This window comes from Microplitis mediator, chromosome 1 (assembly GCF_029852145.1).
Source record: "Microplitis mediator isolate UGA2020A chromosome 1, iyMicMedi2.1, whole genome shotgun sequence".
Classification (NCBI taxonomy): Eukaryota; Metazoa; Arthropoda; class Insecta; order Hymenoptera; family Braconidae; genus Microplitis; species Microplitis mediator.
In genome coordinates, this window is record NC_079969.1 from 641,053 (window position 1) to 666,409 (window position 25,357).

General features: G+C 26.1%; 4 protein-coding genes across 5 annotated transcripts; 2 read left to right on the forward strand and 2 right to left on the reverse strand.

Moving 5' to 3' along the window:
- Positions 1-1,893: 1,893 nt before the first annotated feature.
- LOC130677483 (high mobility group protein DSP1) lies at positions 1,894-7,773 on the reverse strand. 2 transcript variants are annotated; one of them, XM_057484255.1, is made up of 6 exons: positions 7,699-7,773; positions 6,239-7,018; positions 4,950-5,168; positions 4,518-4,684; positions 4,261-4,435; positions 1,894-2,444 (listed from the first exon to the last, which is right to left on the reverse strand). In XM_057484255.1, exons 1-6 carry the CDS (start codon positions 7,756-7,758, stop codon positions 2,310-2,312), a joined length of 1,536 nt encoding a protein of 511 aa, XP_057340238.1. In that variant the 5' UTR covers positions 7,759-7,773; the 3' UTR covers positions 1,894-2,309. The 2 variants fall into 2 exon arrangements, with proteins under 2 accessions (XP_057340238.1, XP_057340245.1); XM_057484262.1 differs by lacking the exon at positions 1,894-2,444 and adding an exon at positions 2,503-3,468.
- Positions 7,774-13,281: 5,508 nt separating this feature from the next.
- LOC130677509 (histone deacetylase complex subunit SAP30 homolog) lies at positions 13,282-15,971 on the forward strand. Its single transcript, XM_057484282.1, has 3 exons — positions 13,282-13,845; positions 15,153-15,380; positions 15,680-15,971. The coding sequence occupies exons 1-3, from the start codon at positions 13,675-13,677 to the stop codon at positions 15,806-15,808; spliced, it is 528 nt and encodes a 175-aa protein (XP_057340265.1). The 5' UTR covers positions 13,282-13,674; the 3' UTR covers positions 15,809-15,971.
- A 44-nt stretch (positions 15,972-16,015) lies between these two features.
- Positions 16,016-20,946, reverse strand: LOC130677500 (uncharacterized). The gene is made up of 8 exons (XM_057484272.1): positions 20,636-20,946; positions 20,464-20,558; positions 19,400-19,622; positions 19,088-19,305; positions 17,617-17,847; positions 16,946-17,237; positions 16,658-16,802; positions 16,016-16,175 (listed from the first exon to the last, which is right to left on the reverse strand). The coding sequence occupies exons 1-8, from the start codon at positions 20,699-20,701 to the stop codon at positions 16,117-16,119; spliced, it is 1,329 nt and encodes a 442-aa protein (XP_057340255.1). The 5' UTR covers positions 20,702-20,946; the 3' UTR covers positions 16,016-16,116.
- Positions 20,833-23,242, forward strand: LOC130677517 (mitochondrial import inner membrane translocase subunit Tim8). The gene is made up of 3 exons (XM_057484293.1): positions 20,833-20,988; positions 21,094-21,278; positions 22,929-23,242. Exons 2-3 carry the CDS (start codon positions 21,159-21,161, stop codon positions 23,100-23,102), a joined length of 294 nt encoding a protein of 97 aa, XP_057340276.1. The 5' UTR covers positions 20,833-20,988; positions 21,094-21,158; the 3' UTR covers positions 23,103-23,242.
- Positions 23,243-25,357: the final 2,115 nt, after the last annotated feature.

The following is a 25,357-nucleotide window of genomic DNA, read 5'->3' on the forward strand; positions in this document are numbered from 1 at the left end:
AGAGACTTTTTTTGTAAAGCGTTCAATTTCCTACAAAAAAAATTGTTATGCATAAAAATCTGTTGATTGGTTTATGAGCTGGAAAATTCTAAAAAAAAAAAACTTTTTTTCCCGTGTTATTTAAATATGATACTGAAGTTAGCAAGATCCTGAAGTTAACAGACCATTAAAAATTTTTGGGCTTTTTTTTGAACAATTAAATTTGAAGAAAAAAAAAAACTAAAAATATGCACATGTAGAAAATTTAAAAGACTACAAGTGCAATTTTTTTAAATATTTTTTTTTCATGATTTATCGTTTTTTAAAAAATCCAAAAATTATTAGACGTCGGCTAATTTCAGTATCATAAGTTAGCAAACGTCAAATAATTTTTGGAATTTAAAAAAAAATGATAAATTATAAAAAAAAAAATATTTTTAAAAATTGCACTTGTAGATTTTTTCATTTTCTACATGTGCATTTTTTTTTTTTTTTTTTTTTTGCAATTGATTTGGTGAAAAAAAAATCCAAAAATTGTTAATTGTCTGCTAACTTCTGGATCATATTTAAATGGAAAATAGAAAAATGGATTGAGGCAAACCTTAATATCATTATTAAGAGCTCGGAGTGCTACCAAAATTTTTATTTAGTTATACTTTCAATTTTTGGATATCATAAAAAAAAAAAAATTTTTTTTGAAACACCCTAATAAATACACTTATTAATTTTGAAATTTTCTAAATGCGCATTTTTTAAATTATTTACTCATTCATTAATAATTTAAAATTTGTCTGATGTCTGCTACATTCACACTCATGTTTTTCAGGCTCGGTATGAAAAAAAATTTCTGCGTTTCAAAATATAAATAAAAAGCCAATAATTTTGTTCAATAATTACTTTATTTTAATTAATCATCGATTAATAAAAAAAAAAACATCTTGTATTATTTTTTTCTAAATTTTCTAATACAAAAAAATAATTAAAAAAAATAGAGAAGAAAAAGAAAAGAAGAAAATAATAATATTGAAGTACACAAAATTTAAATTAACGTAAGAAACTGAGACCATAAAATAATTAACATCTCTCAGTACTAATTAATTAATAATTAATAATTAATAATCACTATTTATTATTTTGTCTATCGTAAAATAAAAAAAAAATACATACTCATTACATTTAAATTTCCTGCCAAGTAAATTTCTATTATTTTTTTTTTTTAAATTAATGTAATTAATTGTTATAATTAGTAATTATTTATTTTTCTTACTATCAATATGTTAAAATACAAATTGTTCAGACAAAAAATTTATTTTATTATTCATTCGCTCATTAAACTCTCATTCATTTATAAATAAATTTAAAATTAAATCCAGTGTATAATTAAAATAAATTTATAATAAAAAAAAAGGCAGGAAGATCTCGTGAAGAAAAAAAAATAATAAATAAATAATTAATTAATTTTAATTGTTAAAGAAAAAATGTGTTAATTTTTATAAATTACGTCTTAAAATATTAACAATTAAAATATAAATTAATTATTTATAATTTTAATTAAATAATTGAGAGGACGATTGAGGAGAATGAGGATTTAGATTTTCATACAATTAAGTAAGTACTCTCACAAGGTAAATTGGTATGTACAGTGAGAAATTTTCAAATTTAAATAAAAAAAAATTATTGAGGAATGAGGTGACAACTTTTTTTCTTAAGGAAAAGGACGTCAATTCTCAACTTGTTAAATTTAATCAAAGTGACGTATTTTTTTTTTTGTTAATTAATATTAAATTGAAATCAATTAATTGGAACAAGTATCAGTTACCTAGAAATTTATTACCGATTAGTAAATTATCTAAAGTCACTGATATATTTATTACTGCTCAAGAAAAAATAACTCGTCTGAATTTTTTTTCGATGAAATGAATTTCATTTTCGTCAAGTAGACAAAATTCCCGGTAAAATGAGTACCCACAACGATATATTTAAATAAAGTCATTTAGCTGTTAACATTCCGCGAGTCGTTCGCGGTTTAGTCGCGAGCTGATGGATACTTTGAACTTTTTTCAAATATATCGATGTGGGTACTCAAATTATCGGAAATTTTCTCACGAATTCTCTGGTCACAATCATTTTTTTTTTTTTTTTATCGATTTCAGAAAAAAGTTACAATTTTACAGAATATCGATAAAGTAATTGTCAATATTTTCGGTACTCCGACAGTAATAAATAAAAACAGTGAGCATTATAAAATATAATAGAGAATGGATCGATGGGTAGGCAACTGATACCTTAATTCCATTAATTATTTAATAAAATTAATAAATAAATCCACGCTATTCATCATCCTCCTCGGCATCATCCTCTTCCATGTCCTCCTCACTCTCGTTCTTAATCATCATAGCATTTGCAGGTGCTCCCATCACAACACCAGGACCATCCTTCGTTTTCAATTTGTACGCAGTCATTTCCTTTAATGAAAAGTTTTTAATAGTTCGAAAATTACTTAATTAACGCAACTACATTACATCAAATAATTGTTTCTTTAATTGTCAGTTTTTTTTCTTTTTTTTAATATATATTTTTTTTTTACTTTTTGTTTTTGTTACACACACGCTCTTTATTATAATTATCAATATTTTAATTAATCATGTATTTTAATAATAATTATTATTATCAGCTAATTATTATTACTAATTTTAATAACTAATTATAATTATAATTCTTAATTAATTAATTAATTAATTAATTTTTTTTTAATTAAATTTATTCATTATTCAAATACTAAACTTAATGTAATTTGTTTTTAAAAAATTTTATGGTAAAAATATATATATTGATATATATATAAATATACATTTATATATATACTATGTATGCAATAAATGAAAAAAAATTTTTTCATACAAATTTCGTTACACAAAAATTTTTTTCACACACAGCATAAATACACATATATTTATATATGTATAAATATATAACATATATTTATAAAAAAAATGTTACGTGGAAAAAAATGAAGAAAAAATGAATACAAAAGAAAATGGGTAAAAAAAAAAATGATTTTCTTTTGTAACAAAAATAAAAAAAATTATCAATTTTCCTGAAGATTTTTCATAAATTATTTTTTCTTCTTTTCTTCCTTTCTTATTAAATAATTGTTTTTTTTTCTTTATTTTCAATCCTACGTGTTATTAATCATTTTTTAATTAATAATTATTTAATGTATGATTAAAATTGTAAGTTTTTTTTATGTTTTTTTTTTTTTTTTTTCAATCTTTTTCGTTCGTAATTATCAATTATTTAATGTCTCAAAGTATTATTATTATTTATAGTTTAATTATTAATCATTAATATTATAATTATCCCCGATGAGAATAGCGCATTTTCATTCTTTCATTTTTTCTCTACTTCTCAGTGACTTATTAATCGAAATTCCGATCATAAAATTTCTCCCGGTCCGTTTGCCATTTTCTTCTTGTATGCAGTCGATTCCTTTAATGAAAAGTTTTAAGTTTTTTTTTGCAATTATTACAACTCAATTCTACGCGTTATCTTTTTTTTTTTTTTTTAATTATTTTAATTATTCAAATTAATTATTTATTTATTTTATTTTTTATTTTTTTGGGACGAGTAGTTTTATATATCATATATATACTTGTTAATATATATATGATTTATTTACAAAAAAAAATATATATTAAATTGTTTTTTTTCATTTTTTCTTTTTAAATTAACAATTACGTCAATTAAAACGGAATTGTTAATTTTGAAAGGATAATTTTGTAAAAAATAAAAAACTTAAATAAATAAATAAAAAATAAAAAATTTTTAACGCTTTATTTTTATTTAAAAAAAATTGTTTTTTTTTTTAAATAAAAGTGGAAATTTGTGGTGACAAAAATTGATAATTTTTAAATTGAATTCATTTTTTTTTGAGTAAAATTAAAAATCAACTGAATCATATATATATATATTTATTCTCATAAATATGGAAATTGAAATCTCAAATATTTTCTCTTTATCTTGAAATTACAAAAAAAAATTGAGTCCTACTTTTATTCCGCCGCCATTTTGTTTTACTCAGTCGCTTAAATTCCTGGGAATATTTTGTTTAAAAAAAAAATTTTTTTCAAATTTATTACGGCTGTCATTAATAAAAAATTGTTACTACAGTAAACTTCAAAAAAATTATCGATAAATTTTTCAAAAAATTCAATTAATTTAAATAATCAATTTTTATCACGAATCCAAATAATAAATTTTCCAAATAAAAAATTTTCTTACCCTTTCATATCGAGCTTTGTCTTTCTCAGCCATAGCCTCGTACTTAGATTTGGTTTCTGGATCTGCGTCAGACCATTTTTTACCCAATTCCTTAGCAATATCACCGACACCATACTCTGGATTACGCATTTTTACATTTCCACGTTCATCATGACAGAACCAAAAGAATGCCGATCTATCAACAAATTAAACAAAAAAATTTAATTCAAACTCTTCTCCAAATCTCTTTTCCTTCAACCCAAAAAAAAAATTCTTACAATGATCTTTTGGGCGCATTGGGATCTTTGAGGTGCTTGCGTTTCTTTCCTCTTCCTTTAATATTTTCACCTTTGGGTGGTGTGTAATTTTGCATTTCAGCGTCGTATCTTTTTTTGTCTTTTTCAGCCATTTCTTGGAAACGTTTTTTTTCTTTGTCGGACATTATCTACAATTTTCAAAAAAACCAATTACATACTTTCATAATTTTCACGATTGCTCATAAACTATTGAGTTTACAAAAAAAATGCTCATGAACTTTTTTGTAGAGAATTAAATTCTCTTCAAAAAAGTATTCTAACAAAATTTTCATATTTTCATTATTTTAGTAGATATTTCAATTTTAAGACCCGCGACTCCAATTTATTTGAATTTTACTCCAATTTTTTTTAACTCAATCTTGTAAATAAAAATAAAAAAAAAAAAATAATTACCCTCCACCTATCAGCGCATTTTTTCGAAAATTCTTGGAAAATGATGGTCTCTTCAGGATGTTTTTTCTTGTGCTCCTGACGGCATGTTTGAACGAAAAATGCATACGCTGTCATTCGCCCTCTCGGCTTTGAATCCGTTTTACCACGCGGCATTTTATTTACTTGGGTGTTATTTTGTTGTAAATTATTTTGACCTGGCAGCTGTTGTTGGATCTGATGCTACTCAAATTAAAAAAAATATATAAATTACATATAATTATTTACATCAATATTATAATATTATTTATCTGCATATATATGTAAATATATATCAAGTTTTTATTTCACGTAACTCGATACTGAAATTCCAAAGCTTTTTAATCTCATTGATTAAATATTTTCAGTAATTAAATTTTTATAATAATAAATATATTAAAAAAAATCCATAAATGTATATTTTGTAAAATATATAACGTTATGAGCAGAGTAAGGGAGGGTAAAAATGGTTCGAGGGGAATGAGATACAGAGAGAGAGAGAAGAAAACGACGCGAATTGCGCGCGGGCACGACCCGGCTTTAACCAGAATCAATAGCGACGATGGCTACGGAGAGAGACAAAGCGAGAGGGAGAAAGAGAAAAAAAAAGTTAATTTATAACGGAGCATAAATTTTTTTAACTTAAATCCAAATTCATTTTTCAAGTGAATCATTATCATAATTATTAATTTTTTTTCTTATTAAGAGTAAAATTTTTCGGCACGTGGTAATTTGCGATGATACTGAAGTTAGCAGACGTCCAATAATTTTTTAAATTTTTTTTCGACGATAAACCAGAAGAAAAAAAATTGAACATGTAGTTTTTAAAATTTTCTACATGTGCATATTTTAAGTTTTTTTTTTTCTTCAAATTTAATTGTTCAAAAAATTTTGAATTGTCTGTTAACTTCAGGATCATAATTTCCGCCGTATTTAAAATATTCAAAAATTCAAAATAATATTTTTAGGTGAAAGTTTAAGTAAAAAATGAAAAAAAAAAAATTATATAGATGAGAAGGATAAAAAGGGGGAGGTAAAAAAAAATGTAGCTGACCCGAGAGAGAAACCGGTATCTGGGGCCTGGTAGCAGCTCGGCTTTAAGGTACAGTCCGTACTCAAGCCGTAGCTATAGAAAAAAAAAAAACGTACCACGAGGCCATGAAAGTGAGAGAGAGGAAACTGGATAACGCGACCCAGGACTAAAAATATTTTGAGTAAAATAATAAATAATTTCAATTATTGATTTGAATTTCTGTCTTTCTGTGGTAACATACCGCGGGAATTTGATTTGCCGATAAATGTTGTCCTTGCATTTGTTGATGAACATTATTCGCGTCCATAACAGCACCACTGGTGGTATACCACCATTGCACACTACCAGCTGGTGGATTATTTGTTTGTGTATTTGAATTAGCAGTATTACCACCAGTATTTGCTTGTTGATTATTACTATTATTAGGTTGATTTGAACCAGCAGATGTATTACTGCCAGCACCACCAGATTGCTGGGGCATACGATAATCGTATCCACCTCCTCTCATACAATTAGCACCACCACTAGAATTATTTTGATTTTGATTTTGATTACCACTATTACCACCGGCACCACCACTATTTGATGATGTCGTCGATACAGTAGTATTTGATTGTCCACCAGAATTTGCTGGATTTTGAAAACTTGATGCCATTTTATATGAAAATAATTGTTGGGTAGCAGCGGCAGTACTGCGTACGATGTCTTGATGATGTTGATTTAATTGTTGTGCTGCAGCAGCAGCAGCTGCTGCTTGTTGATTCATTAAATGTTGATGTAATGTTTGTTGCTGTTGTACAACAGCAGCAGCAGCGGCAGCTTGTTGTTGAAGTTGTTGCTGTTGTTCAGCATTTATACCAGACCACCAATTATTAGCACCACCACCAGCATTACCAGTACCACCATTGTCATCACGATTCCCAGGGCTCGATGTACCCCAGCCACCAGCAGCAGCCGCAGCAGCCGCTGCCGCGGCGACGCGGTGATGTTCCGACATTTTTTTCACACGCGCCCTTACCTCCTACACCAAACTTATTTTTATTATTTTTATTTTCACAATTTTTTTAGTTTTTTCAAAATTTTTTTTATACTTTATATCAAAATTCTCATATATTTTTATTTATATATATATACTCAATTTATAAATAAATTTCGCACATCACTTTTATATGAAAATTTGAATGAACTTTTGAATATCGAGTAGAAAATTATTTTTGTTTTAAAATGCCACCGGTTTTTATTTTTCACATTAACACGCGCGCACCCTCACGGGTGTCGACGGTATAAACACACGCCCGTATTTCCGAAGCGTCCTCGTCGTCTTCGTAGTCAAAGTCCTCTGGATCGACTAGACGCGAATATTTTACTGGAAATCCACTCGATATATGTATCTATATATATATATATATATATGAATTATATCACACAGTAACGGATAAAAAAGTAAAAAAAAAAAAAAAAATGAATTATTTAAAACTGACCACGATGCGCACTTTGAATATATTTTAAAAAATAGTAAATTGCAATAATTGTAGGCGGGAAAAAAATGTGACACGTTTCGAATCAAGATGTATTATATATACATATATATGTGTGTATATGTATATATAGATATAGATGTATGTATATATATATATATAAATAATAAATGGTTAAAGAAGAATAATAATAACGAAAAAATGGTTGAAGTACTACACACACTTTAGGATGCGGTCTACTCGACGCTACACGTTCAACGGCTCCAACGCTCGTTCCGGCCATTCCATGGCCAGACGGGTGGCGGTGTACAGAGAGGGGGTGGCCGCCCCTTCTTTCTTTCTCACTCAGTTCTCTTCCGTTCAGCCCCACCGTTTTAAATATTAATAATATTAATTTTTAAAAAAACGCGGTAAAATTTAAAAATTTGAATTTTTTAAATTTAAACTCATCGATTTATTTTGCGGATAATAAATATTTGATAAGTTATTGTTGTAAAATATTATTGTTGGGTTATTATTATTTAAAGATGCGCGCGCATTTTATCTGTCTCTTTTTGAAGCGCATACGCAGCATTTTGTGTTGGCCAATGGATATAAAGAATGAGATGGCGATGGATTTTAAATAAGAGAGAGGGAGAGTGTGTTAGTCACTGAGGACTAGGATCTGAGGGGTGAGGAGGTAGAGGGATAGGGGGAGAGAGGGAGAGCGATACTGCGTGCGCAGTTGCCACGTTGCGCTTTCACTTTAACGTTCACAAAGAAAATGTTCGATCGTAAATGCTGATCGTTTAATGCGAGTCGTCACGATCATGGCGGGAATGTTTCGACGTTTGGCAACGTTGCTTTTTACGTTGTAATTGTTGAGTATTTTTTAGTAATGAGGATTTTTAAAATTATTTTTCGAGGGAAAAATTGAGTTTGAGGAAACGATTTTTTGAATTTTTATTTTTCGCTTCAAGGGACGCCAGCGGAAAATTTTAGGGGAATTTAGGGGGGAGGGAAATGAGGTAGTTTTATTTTATGAGGGAGGGTAACTGAAGGACGAGAGGATGGAAGAGGTAAAAGAGAAGGGAGATTACGATTAACTGGCGTCCGTGTGTTGGTAATATGGTAAAATAGTGGGGCTGAGGGGAAAAAGAGAGAAAGAGAAGAAAACCGGGTCCGGGTCAATAAGACGCGAGAGAGGCAGAAAGCGGACATTCCCAGGGACGGATCAAATATTTTACTTTTTTTTAATTTATGGAATTTTTTTTTTTTTTTTCTATCTTAATTATCTTTTTGTCGGTTTTGGAAAAATGGATTCTGTTTAGGTAACGGTCGTAAAGTTTTTGACGTTTAGTTTCTTGGGGAAACAAAAACTGCTCATATTTATATTAATAATTAAATTTACAGTAATTATTTTTTTATTTTGAATAATTTGCGTATAAAGAATACGTTCGAGAAAAATTCTTTAAGAAAAGTTTAATAAATTTTTACTGTAAAGAAAACTTAAGAATTCTTTCAATAAAATCCACATTTTTTTTTTTTTTTTTTTCAAATTATTCTAAAAATCTGAGAATTTTTTTTTGAAAAAATACATGAAAATTTTTAATTTTCCAACAATAAATTTTTTCGTCCTGAGGATTTTCTTTTAAAAAATTTCAAAAAAAAATCTATACTAGAATTTCCTTCAGAAAAATCATTAAAAATTTCCCAAACAAAAATTTTTTCTAAAAATCTATGAAATTTTCTTTGAAAAAAATTTTTTTTTAAATTTTGTTAATTTTCTTTTATAAAAAAAAATTTCAAAGATAATTTTTTTAAAAATGTAAAAATTTTCCTTTGTAAAGAAAAGTTTGAATTTCCTTAGCAAAAAAATTTTCGATAATTTTCTTAATAATTTATTTTCTATAATACGATAAATATTTTTTTTTTTAAATAATGTAGCATGTGGCGTTAGTAATATAATTTATAACAAGGGTGGACTTTAGAAAAGAAAAGAAAAAAAAAAAAGGGTCGTTGGCATATTGCAATTTATGTCTGTTTCGTTGCAGCCGGCTTTTGCACGAAACATTAACTTTATTTTATTATTATTATTGTTACCCCCCTCTCCTTATGATTTCTCCGTAACTTAGGTAATTAAAAATATTTAAAAATAATAATAAGTACCTTAAGTACTTTGTTAAAATTTAAAACTACAAAATAACAATAAAATTCTTAGAACTAATTACGGAAACTTTTACAAGGACAAAGAAATCCTTGGCATTAAATTTTACAAATCCTACAATAGGCTTGCAATTGTTGTATTTATTTGAAATTTGTAATTTTACGTCTCAGGTATAACTTTTCAAGGAATTTTATTATTTTACTCAATTGGAATGTAACGGTTGCAATAGCGTAAGCGTACCGTTATTTTTCATTATTTATTTTTTTGAATCTATTTTTAAAAATTTAAATATTCGAAAAAATTAACAGATGCCCACTTGTTCTATAATTACATATATTTATATATATAACAATATATATATTTGTAAAAATTTATTTATCCATTTATAATAATTTTCCCACGTAACAAAAGATGAGCATTTCCGGTTTTGCATCGCGTGCTGACGCCGAAAAAAAAACCCGCCAAAAAATTTAAATTTAAACTTTTTTTAAAACTGTCAGATATTTTTTATAAAGTTTTGAATAAAAAAAAATTATTAGGGTGTTGTGTCTTTTGTTATAAATTTTAAATTTTTTGGCGCGTAAATTATAGCGTCTGACGCCATTTTTTAAATCCCCACCACAAGCTCGCAACAAAAACATCACAGATCATAATATAGAATAACCTTCAAAATATAAATTATCGCACATAAATATTATAGATAATAATAATAATAATGATTATAATTACAATAACAAATAATAGAAATAAAATTAATAATGGCGACGTCATACCTGAGATTTAATTTCCACAATTAGATAATTTTTTAAAAAAATCAACAATAAACTTAAACTTTTTTTTTTTATTTTTCAGAAAAAAAAAAACGTATCGTCTTAACGCGGGAGCTGAATCGTAATTCTGTCGTTCTCACTCTTTACTTCCCTGGCAACCTCTTGTCCTCCCTCCACTACATATACTAATACCCAGACGTTCATATAGAATTGTACATTTATATATATATATATATATATAAATATATATATAGATATACAAGAGTATAGAGCGTCGTAACGAGAAAAAATACCGCCCCTAAGTTAAAAAAACAATAAATAAATAAAAACCATAAGAATTCAAATTTAAAAAAAATGTTTATTTAAATTGGCGCGTAAATAAAAAATTTTTAAAAAAATCTAAAATACGCGGGAAAAAAATTATAATAACTGAGATAAATTGCGAGCTTGTAATGGCTGACATTTTGTAAAATAAATAAAATAAAAAAAAAAATTTTTTTTTTTTTATAAAATTAATTTAAAAAAAAAAAATAAAATTAATTATTTTCTGACATTTGAAATATTACTGACATAAATATATATGTATATATAAGTAGCTTAGGGTTTTTATAATACAGGCAACAAACAGCAAGCAAGCAGCCTTGATAGCTGTTGGACTTCACGTAATGGAGTCTAATGGACGCTTGAGCAACATGACAATTTACAGAAATTCAAATAAATATAAATTACCGCGTAAACATAAATAATTAATTACCCAGAAAATATACATATATTTATTATTATAAGCCCCTAATAATTATTTATTGTCATCAATAATAATATTAAATACATGACGTTATTACGCGGCCGCCATTTTTTATTTTATTTCCAAATTATTGGATTTCAAAAAATTAATTATCCATTTTTTTATTTAAATAATTATTTATATTATTTATATTTTTTTTATACTTGATTCCATCAAAAATATATATATATATATATTTATGTATATATATGGACAAGTATTTCAGACTATGGCGTTTCGAGTTACGGAGTAACAATGTTGTAGTTTAATATATATATTATATATATATTTAATATATAATAAAAAAAAATATTTAACGATTGACATAATTAATAATTAATAATTACAGTATAATATATTATTTAAGTATATATATTTATTACTCACCGAAAAAGACACTGCAAATATGATTCTTTATAAATACGGGTCTTGGTATATCGTTACACTAGTAGAACTTGTAGTGTAGTTTAGTGTAGTGTGTAAATGGTGTATAAGGTATAATGTTTAAGTATTAGGGACCAAACACGCCACACTTATGTATGCGACAATATACAATATCATATTATGTACATATATATATATATTTAGGTTTTTTTTTATTACTATAGTCTGTGTTGTAAAAGGTCTGGCAGGGAATTTTCATTGGCGCGTTTAAGATAAGCCGCAAAAAATAAACCAATGAGAGCGCGTCATTTTCGACACTGGATCTTTTATACAGTTTCGACTCTTTTATGTCAGGAATTTTTTTTTTACGGAAACGGGAGACTGCGACACCTGGGGAGCTCAGTTTGGGATATTTGTTTGCGCGGGAAATTTGAATTTAGTTTCGGAGGGACAGTTGGTATTTATTGATAAACGATATTAATTACATTAATTGGACAATTAATTAATTAATTGATTATTTCTAATTAGTAAGTAATTAATTCATGTTAATATTAATTAATTAATTGATTTAAATTTGTATTATTTAATGACCCTGAAGTTAGCAGACAATTAAAAATTTTTGGGATTTTTTTTTAACAATTAAACTTGAAGAAAAAAAAAAACGAAAAATATGCACATGTAGAAAATTTAAAAAACTACAGGTGCAATTTTTTCAAATTTTTTTTTTTGTAAATTTGCCGCCTAAAAAAAATCCAAAAATTATTAGACGTCGGCTAACTTCAGTATCATATTATTTAAGTAGAAAAATAAAAATTTATTTGAACGGCAGCTGAAAATTTTTTGTGTCCCATTTTGCCCCCTTTTTTTAAATAAAAAAATTCTAGTCCACGTGAGAAATAATTCATATATTTTATAATTTATATGCACCTGTATTGTAATTAATGAGAAAAAGTTTAAATTAATTATTGAAATTTCCGCGGGATTTTTAAAACTCGCAAGGTGGCGGCACTTTCTGGAGCAATTAATTAATTTTTTTTTGCGGAAACGGGAGTCTGCGACACCTGGGAAGCTCAGATTGGGATATTTGTTTCCGCGGGAAATTTGAATTTAGTTTCGGAGGGACAATTGGTATTTATTGATAAACGGTATTAATTACATTAATTAGACAATTGATTGATTAATTGATTAATTCTAATTATTTAGTAATTAATTCATGTTAATATTAATTAATTAATTAAATTAAATTTTTATTATTTAAGTAAAAAAATGAAATTTTATTTGAACGGCAGCTAAAAATTTTTTATAAGTCCCCCATTTTGCCCCCCTTTTTTCTTATCAAAAAATTCTAGTCCACGTGATAAAATAATTCATATATTTTATAATTTATATGCGCCTGTATTGTAATTAATGAGAAAAAGTTTAAATTAATTATTTAAATTTCCGCGGGATTTTTAAAACTCACAAGGTGGCGGCACTTTCCGGAGCAATTAATTAATGTAAAAATAACTACAAGTTAATTACAGAAATTATAAATAAACATTACATATATACATATTTATATAACACATAAATATATATAACTTCATTAATTAGTACCACAATTAATGTAATTAACGATAATGATAATAATGAATAATATTTTAGTAGCAGCGTAAAATAAAGGCGCGTTTTCAGGCGGAGGCTTAAAAATGAGTTAAAAAATTTATGAATAAACCTTGAGTTCGTACTTGCGATAACTACACTGACAGACAAGTAAATTTCAAGCATTCTCCATACGTAATTGTGTAATTGTATGTTTTTTAAGCTTAAGCAATTAAATAATTAGTTAAAAATTAATTATAAATTACTTGCGATTTTCCATCGTCCAGTTCTCAGTTATTTATTTAAAAAAAAAAAAAAAACGAATTTATTAATCGGACACGCGTTAAATTATCTTTGTTTTGTTGAATTAAATTTTTTTAATTTTAATTTTAAAGTCGAGTAATTAAATAATTAATGTAATCAATTAACAAGTGATTTAATTATTTAGTGAGTCGAGTTTTTGGAGGATGGTAAATTAATGGAATTAAATATTAGGTAATAATAAATAAGTTATATATAAATATATAATTAAAAATGAACGGATTCAGTACCGGTGAAGAAGATTCTCGTGGTGCATCTGATCAGATTTGTTGCCTCGTTGATGAGGGCGAAAGATGTACCAGAGCTGCTGGAAATGCGTCGTACAGCAAACGGATACAAAAGACTGTTACTCAAAGACGGCTGAAATTAAATTTAGATCATATGGTAAGACAATTGTTTACTACGAAACCGCATGGTGACTAAAATTTTTTTTTTTTAATTGATTTTGAGTTTCATCAAGTGACAGTTTGGGTTAATTTGGAGTTTGGTTCTGAGTTTTTGTATGTGCTGGCTAAAATATTGGGTTTAGGGGGAAAAGTATGAGGACCTTTTTTGTAGAGAATTTAATTTGCTACAAAAATGCATCAGTGGATTTTTGCGGTATCTTTGATAGATTGGCCAGTATTTTAATTTTTAATGTTAGTCTAGAACAAAAAATGGAAGTTTTTTATTTTTAACTCAAAATTTTGGTTATAAAAATTTTTAACTACGAAAGTATTGGGTTTAGGGGGAAAAGTATAAGGACCTTTTTTGTAGAGAATTTAATTTGCTACAAAAATGTATCAGTGGATTTTTGCGTTATCTTTGATAGTTTAGTCAGTATTTTAATTTTTAATGTTAGTCTAGAACAAAAAATAGAAGTTTTTTATTTTTAACTCAAAATTTTGGTTTTAAAAATTTTTAACTACGAAAGTAATGGGTTTAGGGGGAAAAGTATAAGGACCTTTTTTGTAGAGAATTTAATTTGCAACAAAAATGTATCAGTGAATTTTTGCGTTATCTTTGATAGTTTAGCCTGTATTTTAATTTTCAATGTTAGTCTAGAACAAAAAATAGAAGTTTGTTATTTTTAACTCCAAATTTTGGTTTTAAAAATTTTTAACTATGAAAGTATTGAGTTTAGGGGGAAAAGTATGAGGACCTTTTTTGTAGAGAATTTAATTTGCTACAAAAATGTATCAGTAGATTTTTGCGGTATCTTTGATAGATTGGCCAGTATTTTAATTTTTAATGTTAGTCTAGAACAAAAAATTGAAGTTTTTTATTTTTAACTCAAAATTTTAGTTTTAAAAATTTTTAACTACGAAAGGATTGGGTTTAGGGGGAAAAGCATGAGGACCTTTTTTGTAGAGAATTTAATTTGCTACAAAAATGTATCAGTAAATTTTTGCGGTATCTTTGATACTTTAGCCAGTATTTGAATTTTTAATATTAGATTGGAAAAAAATTCATTTTTTTTTTTGCATTTAAATGTTTAATTACTAAAGTAATTGGTTTAGGTAAAAATTGAAAGAGACCTTTTTTGTAGAGAATTTAATTTCCTACAAAATCATTTCTTACAACTTTTACTGTATCTTTGATAGTTTAGTAAGAAATTCAAATTCAAAGATAAGAAAAGTAAAAAAATATAAAATGGAGTTCTTATTTGATATATTTATTATTAATGTATGTAAATATTTATAAATTTATAGGCAAGACATATCTACATATGTGATTATCATAAACAAGTAATACAGTGCGCGAGATCAAAACAACAGCAGCAGAGACGGAGAAAAGATTCAGAAGAAGATTCCGGCGAAACTGACAACGATGTACCAGATGTTGATTTATTTCAACTGCAAGTTGGTACTTTAAGAAGATATAAAAGATATTACAAAGTACTTGCTAAACCCGGATCAAATAAAGCACAACTTGCTGATGTAAGTTTTTTTTTTATTTATTTATTTTTACTAAAAAAAAGTAAATTAAAGTAACAAAAAAAAATTATTGAATTAGTAATCGATTATTAACTCACTTACTACTAGACTTATCGCAAAATTCATAAGGACCTTTTTTGTAGGAAATTAAATTTCCTATAAATTTGCTCCTTATCATTTTTTCCATATCTCTGATAGTTTAGACACAATTTTGATTTTAAAGAAAGAAAATAAAACAAGTGTCAGACTAATGATTTTTCTACGCCTTAATTAATTAATTAATTAATAATTTGTTGTTACAGACGCTGATGAAACACTTCAAAACAATTCCAGTATCGGAAAAAGAAGTGTCAAGTATTTTTATTTACACCGTTAAAACAAACGCCAATAAATTGGATCAAAAAAATGGCGTCAGTGCTGATACAACGTAACCATTAATTAATTTATTATTTTAATTTTATAATGAAAATTACTGATAGAATTTATTAATTAAGAAAAATTACTGTCTCCTATAACTATAATTAAAATTAAATATATATATTATTGTATACTTAATATTAAAAAAATACTACATTAATTGTAATTAATTAAATCTATTAATCATAATTACATTTACGATAATAATCTTTTTAAATTGTTAATTAAAATTAATTTACAACATAATAAAAATTAAATATTAATTATTATTTTTTTTTTTATTCAAAATTTATTTTACAAAATGATAATGGAAATTTTTACTTTACAGTAAATCGGGGTTTGATAATACTTGGGTATCTTCTTCTTCGCTATCACTCAGTACTGGAAAAGAAAAATTTTTTTTTATGACATATATATGGATAAATATATATGTATATATGTTTTAAGTATGTGAGTAGATAGCAATTTGAATGCCCTTTAAAATGAGTACCAACATGACATATTTATTTTCAAAACTTTAAAAGATATTTATATATACTCATATATTTATTTATGTGCATATGAGTATATATGTACGTATTGACATATTTATTTCATTACCCGAGAGAAAATTTAATTTCCTCTGAAACGAGTACCCACAAGCCATATTTATTAAATATATTTTTATTACATATATTTACATATATAAATATATGTATATAAAATAGTTTACATGAAATATGGCATGTGGGTACTCATTTGAAAGCGCATTCAATTCTCTATACAATCACATACTCCAAATATACATATACCTACACATATATACATATATATTTATATATAATTTACTAAAAAAAACTAAAGTTGATCATTAAAAAAATTACCTATTTCGTCGAGGACTTTATTGACTTTAGTTACTTTCAATGTCTCCACTTCATCGCCAACATCATCATCATCATCATCATCATCATCATCATCGTCAGAAGAATTAATCCACGAATTTTTTTTACCTTCACCAATATTTTCCCCCTAAAAAACGAAATCATTTAAATGAATTAAGTACCCAACAAAGTGACAATTACTCATATTATATACATATATTTTTTCAACTCCTTTAAATTAAAATAAAATGCATAAATTAATAATTGCCATTTAATTTTTAAATAACTTACCATTTTTGTTATCAATTCAGCGGATCCGACTCCTACTTTGCGTACTTCTGTACTTGGTTCCACCATTACAACATCATTGTCATTATCATCATCATTATTATCAAGATTATCATCATTTACATCAACATTGCAATCCATTTTTTCATCGCCGCTATTTTCTTCTTTATCAGTTTTTATTTCTCTGGTGTTCCATTGCGATAATTTGATGGCTATTCTTTCTCTGAACATACTTATTTTATCAGAAGATATCGCATCTTTGAATCTATTTATTTTGCATACTTCTTTTTTATATCTACAAAAAAAAAAATTATTAAAAATATACCAATTAATACTTTTTTTTAAATGGAATAAATAAATTATTTCTATCAAAAATTTAGTAACTCTAAATAATTGGAGTCTTTTATACTAGAGGACACTATCAGGAACAAAAAAAAAAATATTGCATGGAGATATTCCCCATAGGAGCAAAGTTACGGGCAACTTTTCAAAAAAAAACATGACAGTTATCTGTCCCCATCCGTATCATGTCTGGGGTTCAAGACTAAAATTTTTCTTGGGAGTTTTCAGGATTTTTTCAAATAGAGGACATGGGATGGCGTTTAAATTTTAACAATCATGTGTTTTTTTTAATTTATAATTAATTAGTAATTAAAATAAATGACTATAATTACCTGGTCTGAACGTCAAGTGTTACGGCATCGCGGATTTGACGTATGACGTTAACGGCATGTGTGGCTGCAATAGATTTAACAGAAGCCAATACATCAGTTGACACTTTAGACGACGATGATTTGTCAGCAAATGATAAATTTACAAACTCATGATACGCATTCAACCCCATGGTTAATTGAGTGACTCCTAGTCGTTCTTCGATGTACGTTGGATCCATAACTGTCTTTCCACTGTAATAATAATTCATTTAAATTTCTATAAAAACACTTGCGATGATTTTTTTTTTAATCAAAATATGGTCATGTGGGTACTCAAACAAGAGGAAATTTACCGTTTGAAACAAAAAACGTATCAATTTAAAAGTTAAATTTTTTTTCAAAGAATTAAATTTTGGGATTCTTAATAATTTTTTTTTAACTGGAACATAGTGATGTGGGTACTCATTCCAGAGGAAATTTACCGTTTGATACAAAAAACTTATCAATTTAAAAATTAAATTTTTTTTCAAAGAATTAAATTTTTGGATTCTTAATAATTTTTTTTTTAACTGAAACATAGTGATGTGGGTACTCATTCCAGAGGAAATTTACCGTTTGATACAAAAAACTTATCAATTCAAAAATTAAATTTTTTTTCAAAGAATTACATTTTTGGATTCTTAATAATTTTTTTTTTAACTGAAACATAGTGATGTGGGTACTCAAACAAGAGGAAATTTACCGTTTGATACAAAAAACTTATCAATTTAAAAATTAAATTTTTTTTCAAAGAATTAAATTTTTGGATTCTTAATAATTTTTTTTTAACTGAAACATAGTGATGTGGGTACTCAAACAAGAGGAAATTTACCGTTTGATACAAAAAACTTATCAATTTAAAAATTAAATTTTTTTTCAAAGAATTAAATTTTTGGATTCTTAATAATTTTTTTTTTAACTGAAACATAGTGATGTGGGTACTCATTCCAGAGGAAATTTACCGTTTGATACAAAAAACTTATCAATTCAAAAATTAAATTTTTTTTCAAAGAATTACATTTTTGGATTCTTAATAATTTTTTTTTTAACTGAAACATAGTGATGTGGGTACTCAAACAAGAGGAAATTTACCGTTTGATACAAAAAACTTATCAATTTAAAAATTAAATTTTTTTTCAAAGAATTAAATTTTTGGATTCTTAATAATTTTTTTTTAACTGAAACATAGTGATGTGGGTACTCAAACAAGAGGAAATTTACCGTTTGATACAAAAAACTTATCAATTTAAAAATTAAATTTTTTTTCAAAGAATTAAATTTTTGGATTCTTAATAATTTTTTTTTAACTGAAACATAGTGATGTGGGTACTCATTCCAGAGGAAATTTGTTACTTGACATGAAAAAATGTCTAAATTCATGATCGCGCGAACTTTGTGCTTCCGAAGTTATTTAAATTTAAATAAAACTTTAAATAAAAAATGAAATATTTACTTTTCAAATGTAGAGAACGAAACACAAACAGGCTGATGGAATAACGTCAAGGGCAGTGGATCTTTTTCAGCAAACGAATGAATGATAACATCGTCTCCAGTTGAAGTCACATCAGGCCGATGGAAATGCGAAAGAGCTGCTAATGTTGCGATACTGGCGCAATCAACTAAATTGCCATCGTGATTGATGACATTGATATCCACTCTGATATTCCATACCTAAAAAAATAAATAAATAAAGTAATTAGTTTTTTTTCTTAGGCAAATTATCCATGTACTTATAAACAAATAGAAATAATTATTGAGTAAATACTTTTTTATCAGCGACAATGCACAGAGATTCCATGTCAATGCACCTCGAATCTTTGAAACATCTTTCTAGTTGTCTTGTTAGTGATACCCCAGCCTCGGATTGTCTTCCAGCTTCAAAGTGAGCTGCTGCCAAGGGATTCAACTCAACATTTATGTACGATAAGCCTTCATTTGGTCGTGATAATTTTGGCTGCTGGATGTCACATGACACATTTGCTATTACCCTGCCCCAGAATAAATAAATAATTTTTTTTAAATTGTAAATATAAAAAAAAAAGAAAAATAAAAAAATGCACATGTAGGAAATTGGAAAATCTATAGATGCAATTTTTGTTTTTTTTTTTTTTTTCTTTTAAATTTATCGTTTTTAAAAAACTCAAAAATTATTAAACGTCAGCTGATTTCAGTATCATTCAATTAATTGATAGAAAAAATTTTTGGATTTTTTTTTTGAAGAATTAAATCTAAAGAAAAAAAAAAAGTAAAAATATGCACATGTAGAAAATTTAAAAGACTACGAGTGCAATTTTTTTAAATGTTTTTTTTTTTCATAATTTATCGTTTTTTAAAAAATCCAAAAATAATTAGACGTCGGCTAATTATGATACTGAAGTTAGCAGACGTCTTTTAATTTTTGGATTTTATTTTAGACAGTAAATTATAAAAAAAAAAATATTTTAAAAAATTGCACCTGTAGTTTTTTAAATTTTCTACATGTGTATATTTTTTTTTTTGTTTTTTTTTCTGATTGATTTGCTGAAAAAAAAATCCAAAAATTTTTAATTATTTGCTAACTTCAGGATCATGGCTAATTTACGATCCTGAAGTTAGCAGACAGTTCCAAATTTTCGGATTTTTTTTTCAACAAATAAATTACAAAAAAAAAAAACTAAAAATATACACATGTAGAAAATTTAATGAACTATAGGTGCAATTTTCCAAAATATTTTTTTTTATAGTTAATCGTTTGTAAAAAAAAATCAAAAGCTGTCAAACGTCTGCTAACTTCAATATTATGCTAATTTCAGTATCATAAATAATTAATGAAAAAAAATAAATAAAAACCTCGTTTGTCCTAGAGATGCTAGACATGATCCCCAGCTAGATCCAAAGTGTAATTTTATTTTCCGTGCTTCGTTTAATTTTCTTCCATCGAGTCTCTGAAATTATAAAAAATTTTTATCATTATTATCAACAATCAAAATTTAAAAAAATTAAAATTTAAATGAAAACTTACGATATTTTCATCAAGAGCTGAATTTATAAATTTTTTCTCGCATTTTGTAATCAAAATTTCTTTCATTTTTAATTATTTTTATTTATATACTTGTGTATTTATTTATCAAAATATAACCTCATAAAATACACGAGGAAATTTTCAAATCTACGACACAAATTTTTTTTTTTTTTCGAAATTTGATTGACCAATGAAAAAAAAGTATTTTTTAAAATAAATTCACCCCTCGTGTGATTGTAAATTTGCCTTGATAAATTTTTGAGGTTAAGTTGGTCCACATTCTGAAGTAAATTTCGTCATTCTTGTGGTAAATCAAAAATTGATTTAAATTTATTTTGGAGCAGCGAAAATTTGTAAGTAAATTAAAATTTTTTCACAATTTCTACACAATATTAATAATAATAGTAATAATTACTGTTAATATTTTTATATATTTAGTTACTGATATTTCATTTCAGGTTGGAGTTGATAGCGGCAATAATTTTTCATAAATTATTTTTTCAAAAATAATAAAAAATAAAAAATGACTGATTTATTTGGAAATACCTCCAGTTTTGATGAACCAAAAACAAAACCGGGAGTTGATAATGAACTCAACGAATTTTTAATGATGGAGAAACAAAAAGCGCAACTTACAGCACAGGTTAATTATTTTAATTATTATATTATTTCAGTCAATTCAACCTCCAGTTTTTTTAAATTTCTATGATCCTGAAGTCAGCATGATCTTGAAGTTGGCAGACAAATAGTAATTTTTGAATTTTTTTTTTTCAACAAGTCAATTACAAAAAACAAAAACTAAAAATATGCACATGTAGAAAATTTAAAAAACTACAAGTGCAAATTTTTGAAATGTTTTTTTTCTTATAATTCATTGTTTAAAAAATAAATCAAAAAATTGTTAGACGTCGGCTAACTTCAGTATCATGAAGTCAGCAGACAATTGACAATTTTTTGATTTTTTTTTTCAACAAATCAATTTAAAAAATGATCCTGAAGTTGGCAGATAATTAAAAATTTTTGGGTTTTTTTTTCCAGCAAATAAATTACAAAAAAATAAAAAATTAAATTATGCACTTGTAAGGAATTTAAAAAACTACAGGTGCAATTTTTTCAAATTTTTTTTTTTTTTAATTTACCCTCTTAAATAAAATCCAAAAATTATTAGACGTCCGCTAACTTCAGTATCATATTAAAAAAATATGCACGTGTAGAAAATTTAAAAGACTACAAGTGCAATTTTTTTAAATACTTTTTTTTGATAATTTGTCGATGAAAAAAAAAACCCAAAATTATTAGACGTTGGATAACTTCAGTATCATAAATTTTCAATTTCTTTAAATTGTAATGCCGGCATTTAAATTTTATAAATTAGTAAAAAAAAATAATTAGAGTATCAGAGGAAAGAAAGGACAGCGCAGTTACACAGAAAAAAAAGTCATCTTGAGTCAAGAAAATATTTTTGAAGACAAACGTTTTCGGGAACCAAGTCAAGATTTTCTTGAGTCAAGAGAATTTGTCTTGGTTAAAAAAAATTCGTCTTAGTCGGAGAAGATTTCTACTTTATCTGAGAAAATTTCGGTCTCCATAAAATTTTCTTGAATCAAGAATATTTACCTTCAGTCAAGAATTTTTTTTTTTCTGTGTACATTTCGCTGAGGTATAGATTGAAAAATTTTAATCCGAAACTCATTAGTTTAATTTTGATAAATTTTTTTTAATTTTTCCATTAAGACAAAAATAATTTTGAGCAAAAAAAAAAAAATTGAAAATTATTGACTTTTTTTTAATGAGCAGCGAATTTAATTTTTTACATAAAAATTTTAACCGCCAGTTTTTATTATTTGTATCCGTAAAAATTTTTTTTACCGTAAAGGAGAAAAATGGGTCGTCTTAAAAATAATAATATTTTTTTTACTTCAAAGTCAAATTCTGGCTAAAGTATCAAAGATACGAAAAAAATTAATCAGTATCTTTTTGTAGGGAATTTAATTTTCTACACAAAAGTCCTCAATCATTTTTCAAAAAAACCTAGTACTTAATAAGAAAAAAATAATTTAAGTCAACGGACTCTTTTGTAAAATTATTGCAGACCTACGGAGCTGTAGATTTAAATTCTGTCTAAATAATCTTATATATTCTTTGTTATATTAATCAATTTTTAATTAGTCAAATTATATATAATTATATATAATGTAAATATAAAATACATATATATTTTATTTATAATTTTGTAATAGATATTAATTATTATAAATAAATAAATTAAGTATCGTTTAATTTTGAATTACAGATCCATGAATTCAATGATTTCTGCTGGGAAAAATGCGTCGACAAACCGGGAACCAAGCTCGATGGTAAAACAGAAACCTGTTTGAATAATTGCGTCGACCGATTTATTGATGTCTCGCTGCTGATTACAACCAGATTTGCTCAATTATTACAAAAGTCTACCAGTGGAATGTAAATATAGTCGGCGAACTATATAAATATATCACAATTTTAATTCTATTAAAAAAATTGACCTATTAAATTTAATAGATCTTAGGCTATAGAATGTATGCAAAAAAAACCATTATGTTAAATAAAAAAACAATGAAAAATTAATTATTGTTTGTGTTTATAATCTATATTATTAATAGAATAAGTAAAATTTTGTTCCCGCCATATTTATATGATAAAATAAGTTAATGTTATCAAATTTGGTATCGCTAGTAAAGTCTTTACTTGAGTTTGTGCCTTTTTATACTTTAAATTATTTTTCATAGCAAAGTATTGAGTGAAACAAAATTATTCATATCATTCGTAATACATTTGAATTAGGCGCGAAAAAAAGGCGATCGTATTTATATTCTTTTAATAAATAAATTAATACTTTAATTATTCTATCACTGAATATAGGGGAGGGTGGGGCAGAGCGGCCCCCCTGAAATTTTGATCAAAAAAAAAATTTTTTTTTTTTCGCCTAATTACTATAAATCCGATATGTTTGCGCATTTTTACCCCTACGCATGACATTTGGGGCAAAATGGACAAGCCCAAAATTTTGAAAAAGTAATTTTTTCATATTTTTATCGTCAAATTAAAAAAAAAATTATTATAATTCCACATTTCTAGCCCTACGCATAACACCTGGGGCAAAATGGACCAGCCGAAACTTCCGAAAAATTTATTTTTTCATATTTTTCGGCCGTTTCTTTATGTAAGAGGCAAATTTGGTCACAAAAATTTATAAAAATAACATTTTTTTTTTTAGTTGATAAATTTTTGAAATTAAGTAAAACTATAGAATTGTTTTTTTTTATTAAATAACAATTAGTAATTAAGGTAATAGAGGGTGAACGATTTATTACACTTAAAAAAATTTTTTTCGAGTAATATAAAACCAAAAATAGTTGTCAAGGGAAAGAAATACATTCTTAATGATGAAAACAATTTAAAAAAAAAAAAAAAACGAAAAAAAAAAATTTTTTATCATTTTTTTGAGGGGGGCCGCTCAGCCCCACAAAAAAAATTTTTTTTTTCAGAATTTTGGCAAAATGTCCATAAATTTGTTCGAAATAGGTCAAAAGTAAAGTGATCTTATGGTTGAAAGCCACAAAAAGTAATAATTGGCTTAGGGGGGCCGCTCTGCCCCACCCTCCCCTATATCTAATAACTATATTATTAAGAGGGAATAAGGAAAATTAAGTCCATGTCATGTCTCTATAATAATAATTAATGATTTCATAAAATTACGGGCATAAAAATTTAAAAAACTCAGAGATTAGATACTGGATTTTTTTCGTATCAATATAAGAAATTTAATCAGTTTTTTGTATTTTCCATCGTAGTTGAAATATTTTAGAAAACGACAAAAAAAAAATTTGATTGTGTAGATTTTTTTTTTAAATCATGTAATAAACACAATTTTTTAAATCGATTGGTTTGCGAGGACCTAAATAAACGAGAAAATTAAATTTACTGAATTTGGTAGTGATACTCGGGCAGTCACGTGACTTACGTACGTACACACAAAAAAAAAAATTATCGACTGAAAGTAAATATTCTTGATTCAAGGAAAATTTTTTGGAGACCTAAATTTTGTCAGATAAAGTAGAAATCTTCTCCAACCAAGACGAATTCTCTTGACTCAAGAAAATCTTGACTCGGTTCCCGAAAACGTTTGTCTTCAAAAATATTTTCTTGACTCAAGATATCTGTTTTTTCTGTGTAGTGATGGTGGGTTGCTCGTCTATTCTATATTATTAAGAAAGTAAGTAAAATTTTGTTCCCGCCATAACAACATTAGGGTGGGCCGAAAATCCGCTTTTTTGAAATTTTCATTATTAATACCAAAAATATTTTTCTTTGTACAAAAAAAAATTTTTTGGAAAACAAAAAAAATTTGAGGTCGATTTCTTAGGCTCGCTAAATCCTGCTAAAGTTAGAAGTTTTTTAAAATCTTTTTTTCCAACTTATTCTGATCGGAAATTGAATTCTCTAGAAAAAAAGTCTTATAATAAAATTACGTATAGTTGAAAGTTACTGAGATAATTGCAATTTTGTTCTAAAAAATATAATTTATCAAGATATTATAAATTTTTCAGGGTAAAAAATAAATTTTATCATAAAAATTTAATAGGAAATTCAATTTTCTACAAAACAGACCTAATAAAAATTAATTCAAAGTTGATGGTCACAAAGATACTAGCGATTCTTAATGAATGCCACCAAATAACG

Coding starts and splice junctions, on each gene's coding strand:
- LOC130677483 (XM_057484255.1), bottom strand. CDS start 7,758: ATGGCCGGAACGAGCGTTGGAGCCGTTGAACGTGTAGCGTCGAGTAGA. Junction 4,436..4,517: donor AATGCGCCCAAAAGATCATT/GTAAGAATTTTT, acceptor ATTTGTTGATAG/ATCGGCATTCTTTTGGTTCT. Junction 2,445..4,260: donor ACAAAGCTCGATATGAAAGG/GTAAGAAAATTT, acceptor TTTTCATTAAAG/GAAATGACTGCGTACAAATT.
- LOC130677509 (XM_057484282.1), top strand. CDS start 13,675: ATGAACGGATTCAGTACCGGTGAAGAAGATTCTCGTGGTGCATCTGAT. Junction 13,846..15,152: donor AATTAAATTTAGATCATATG/GTAAGACAATTG, acceptor ATAAATTTATAG/GCAAGACATATCTACATATG. Junction 15,381..15,679: donor ATAAAGCACAACTTGCTGAT/GTAAGTTTTTTT, acceptor TTGTTGTTACAG/ACGCTGATGAAACACTTCAA.
- LOC130677500 (XM_057484272.1), bottom strand. CDS start 20,701: ATGAAAGAAATTTTGATTACAAAATGCGAGAAAAAATTTATAAATTCA. Junction 19,623..20,463: donor GCATCTCTAGGACAAACGAG/GTTTTTATTTAT, acceptor ATTCTGGGGCAG/GGTAATAGCAAATGTGTCAT. Junction 16,176..16,657: donor TAAAGTCCTCGACGAAATAG/GTAATTTTTTTA, acceptor TTTCTTTTCCAG/TACTGAGTGATAGCGAAGAA.
- LOC130677517 (XM_057484293.1), top strand. CDS start 21,159: ATGACTGATTTATTTGGAAATACCTCCAGTTTTGATGAACCAAAAACA. Junction 21,279..22,928: donor AAGCGCAACTTACAGCACAG/GTTAATTATTTT, acceptor TTTGAATTACAG/ATCCATGAATTCAATGATTT.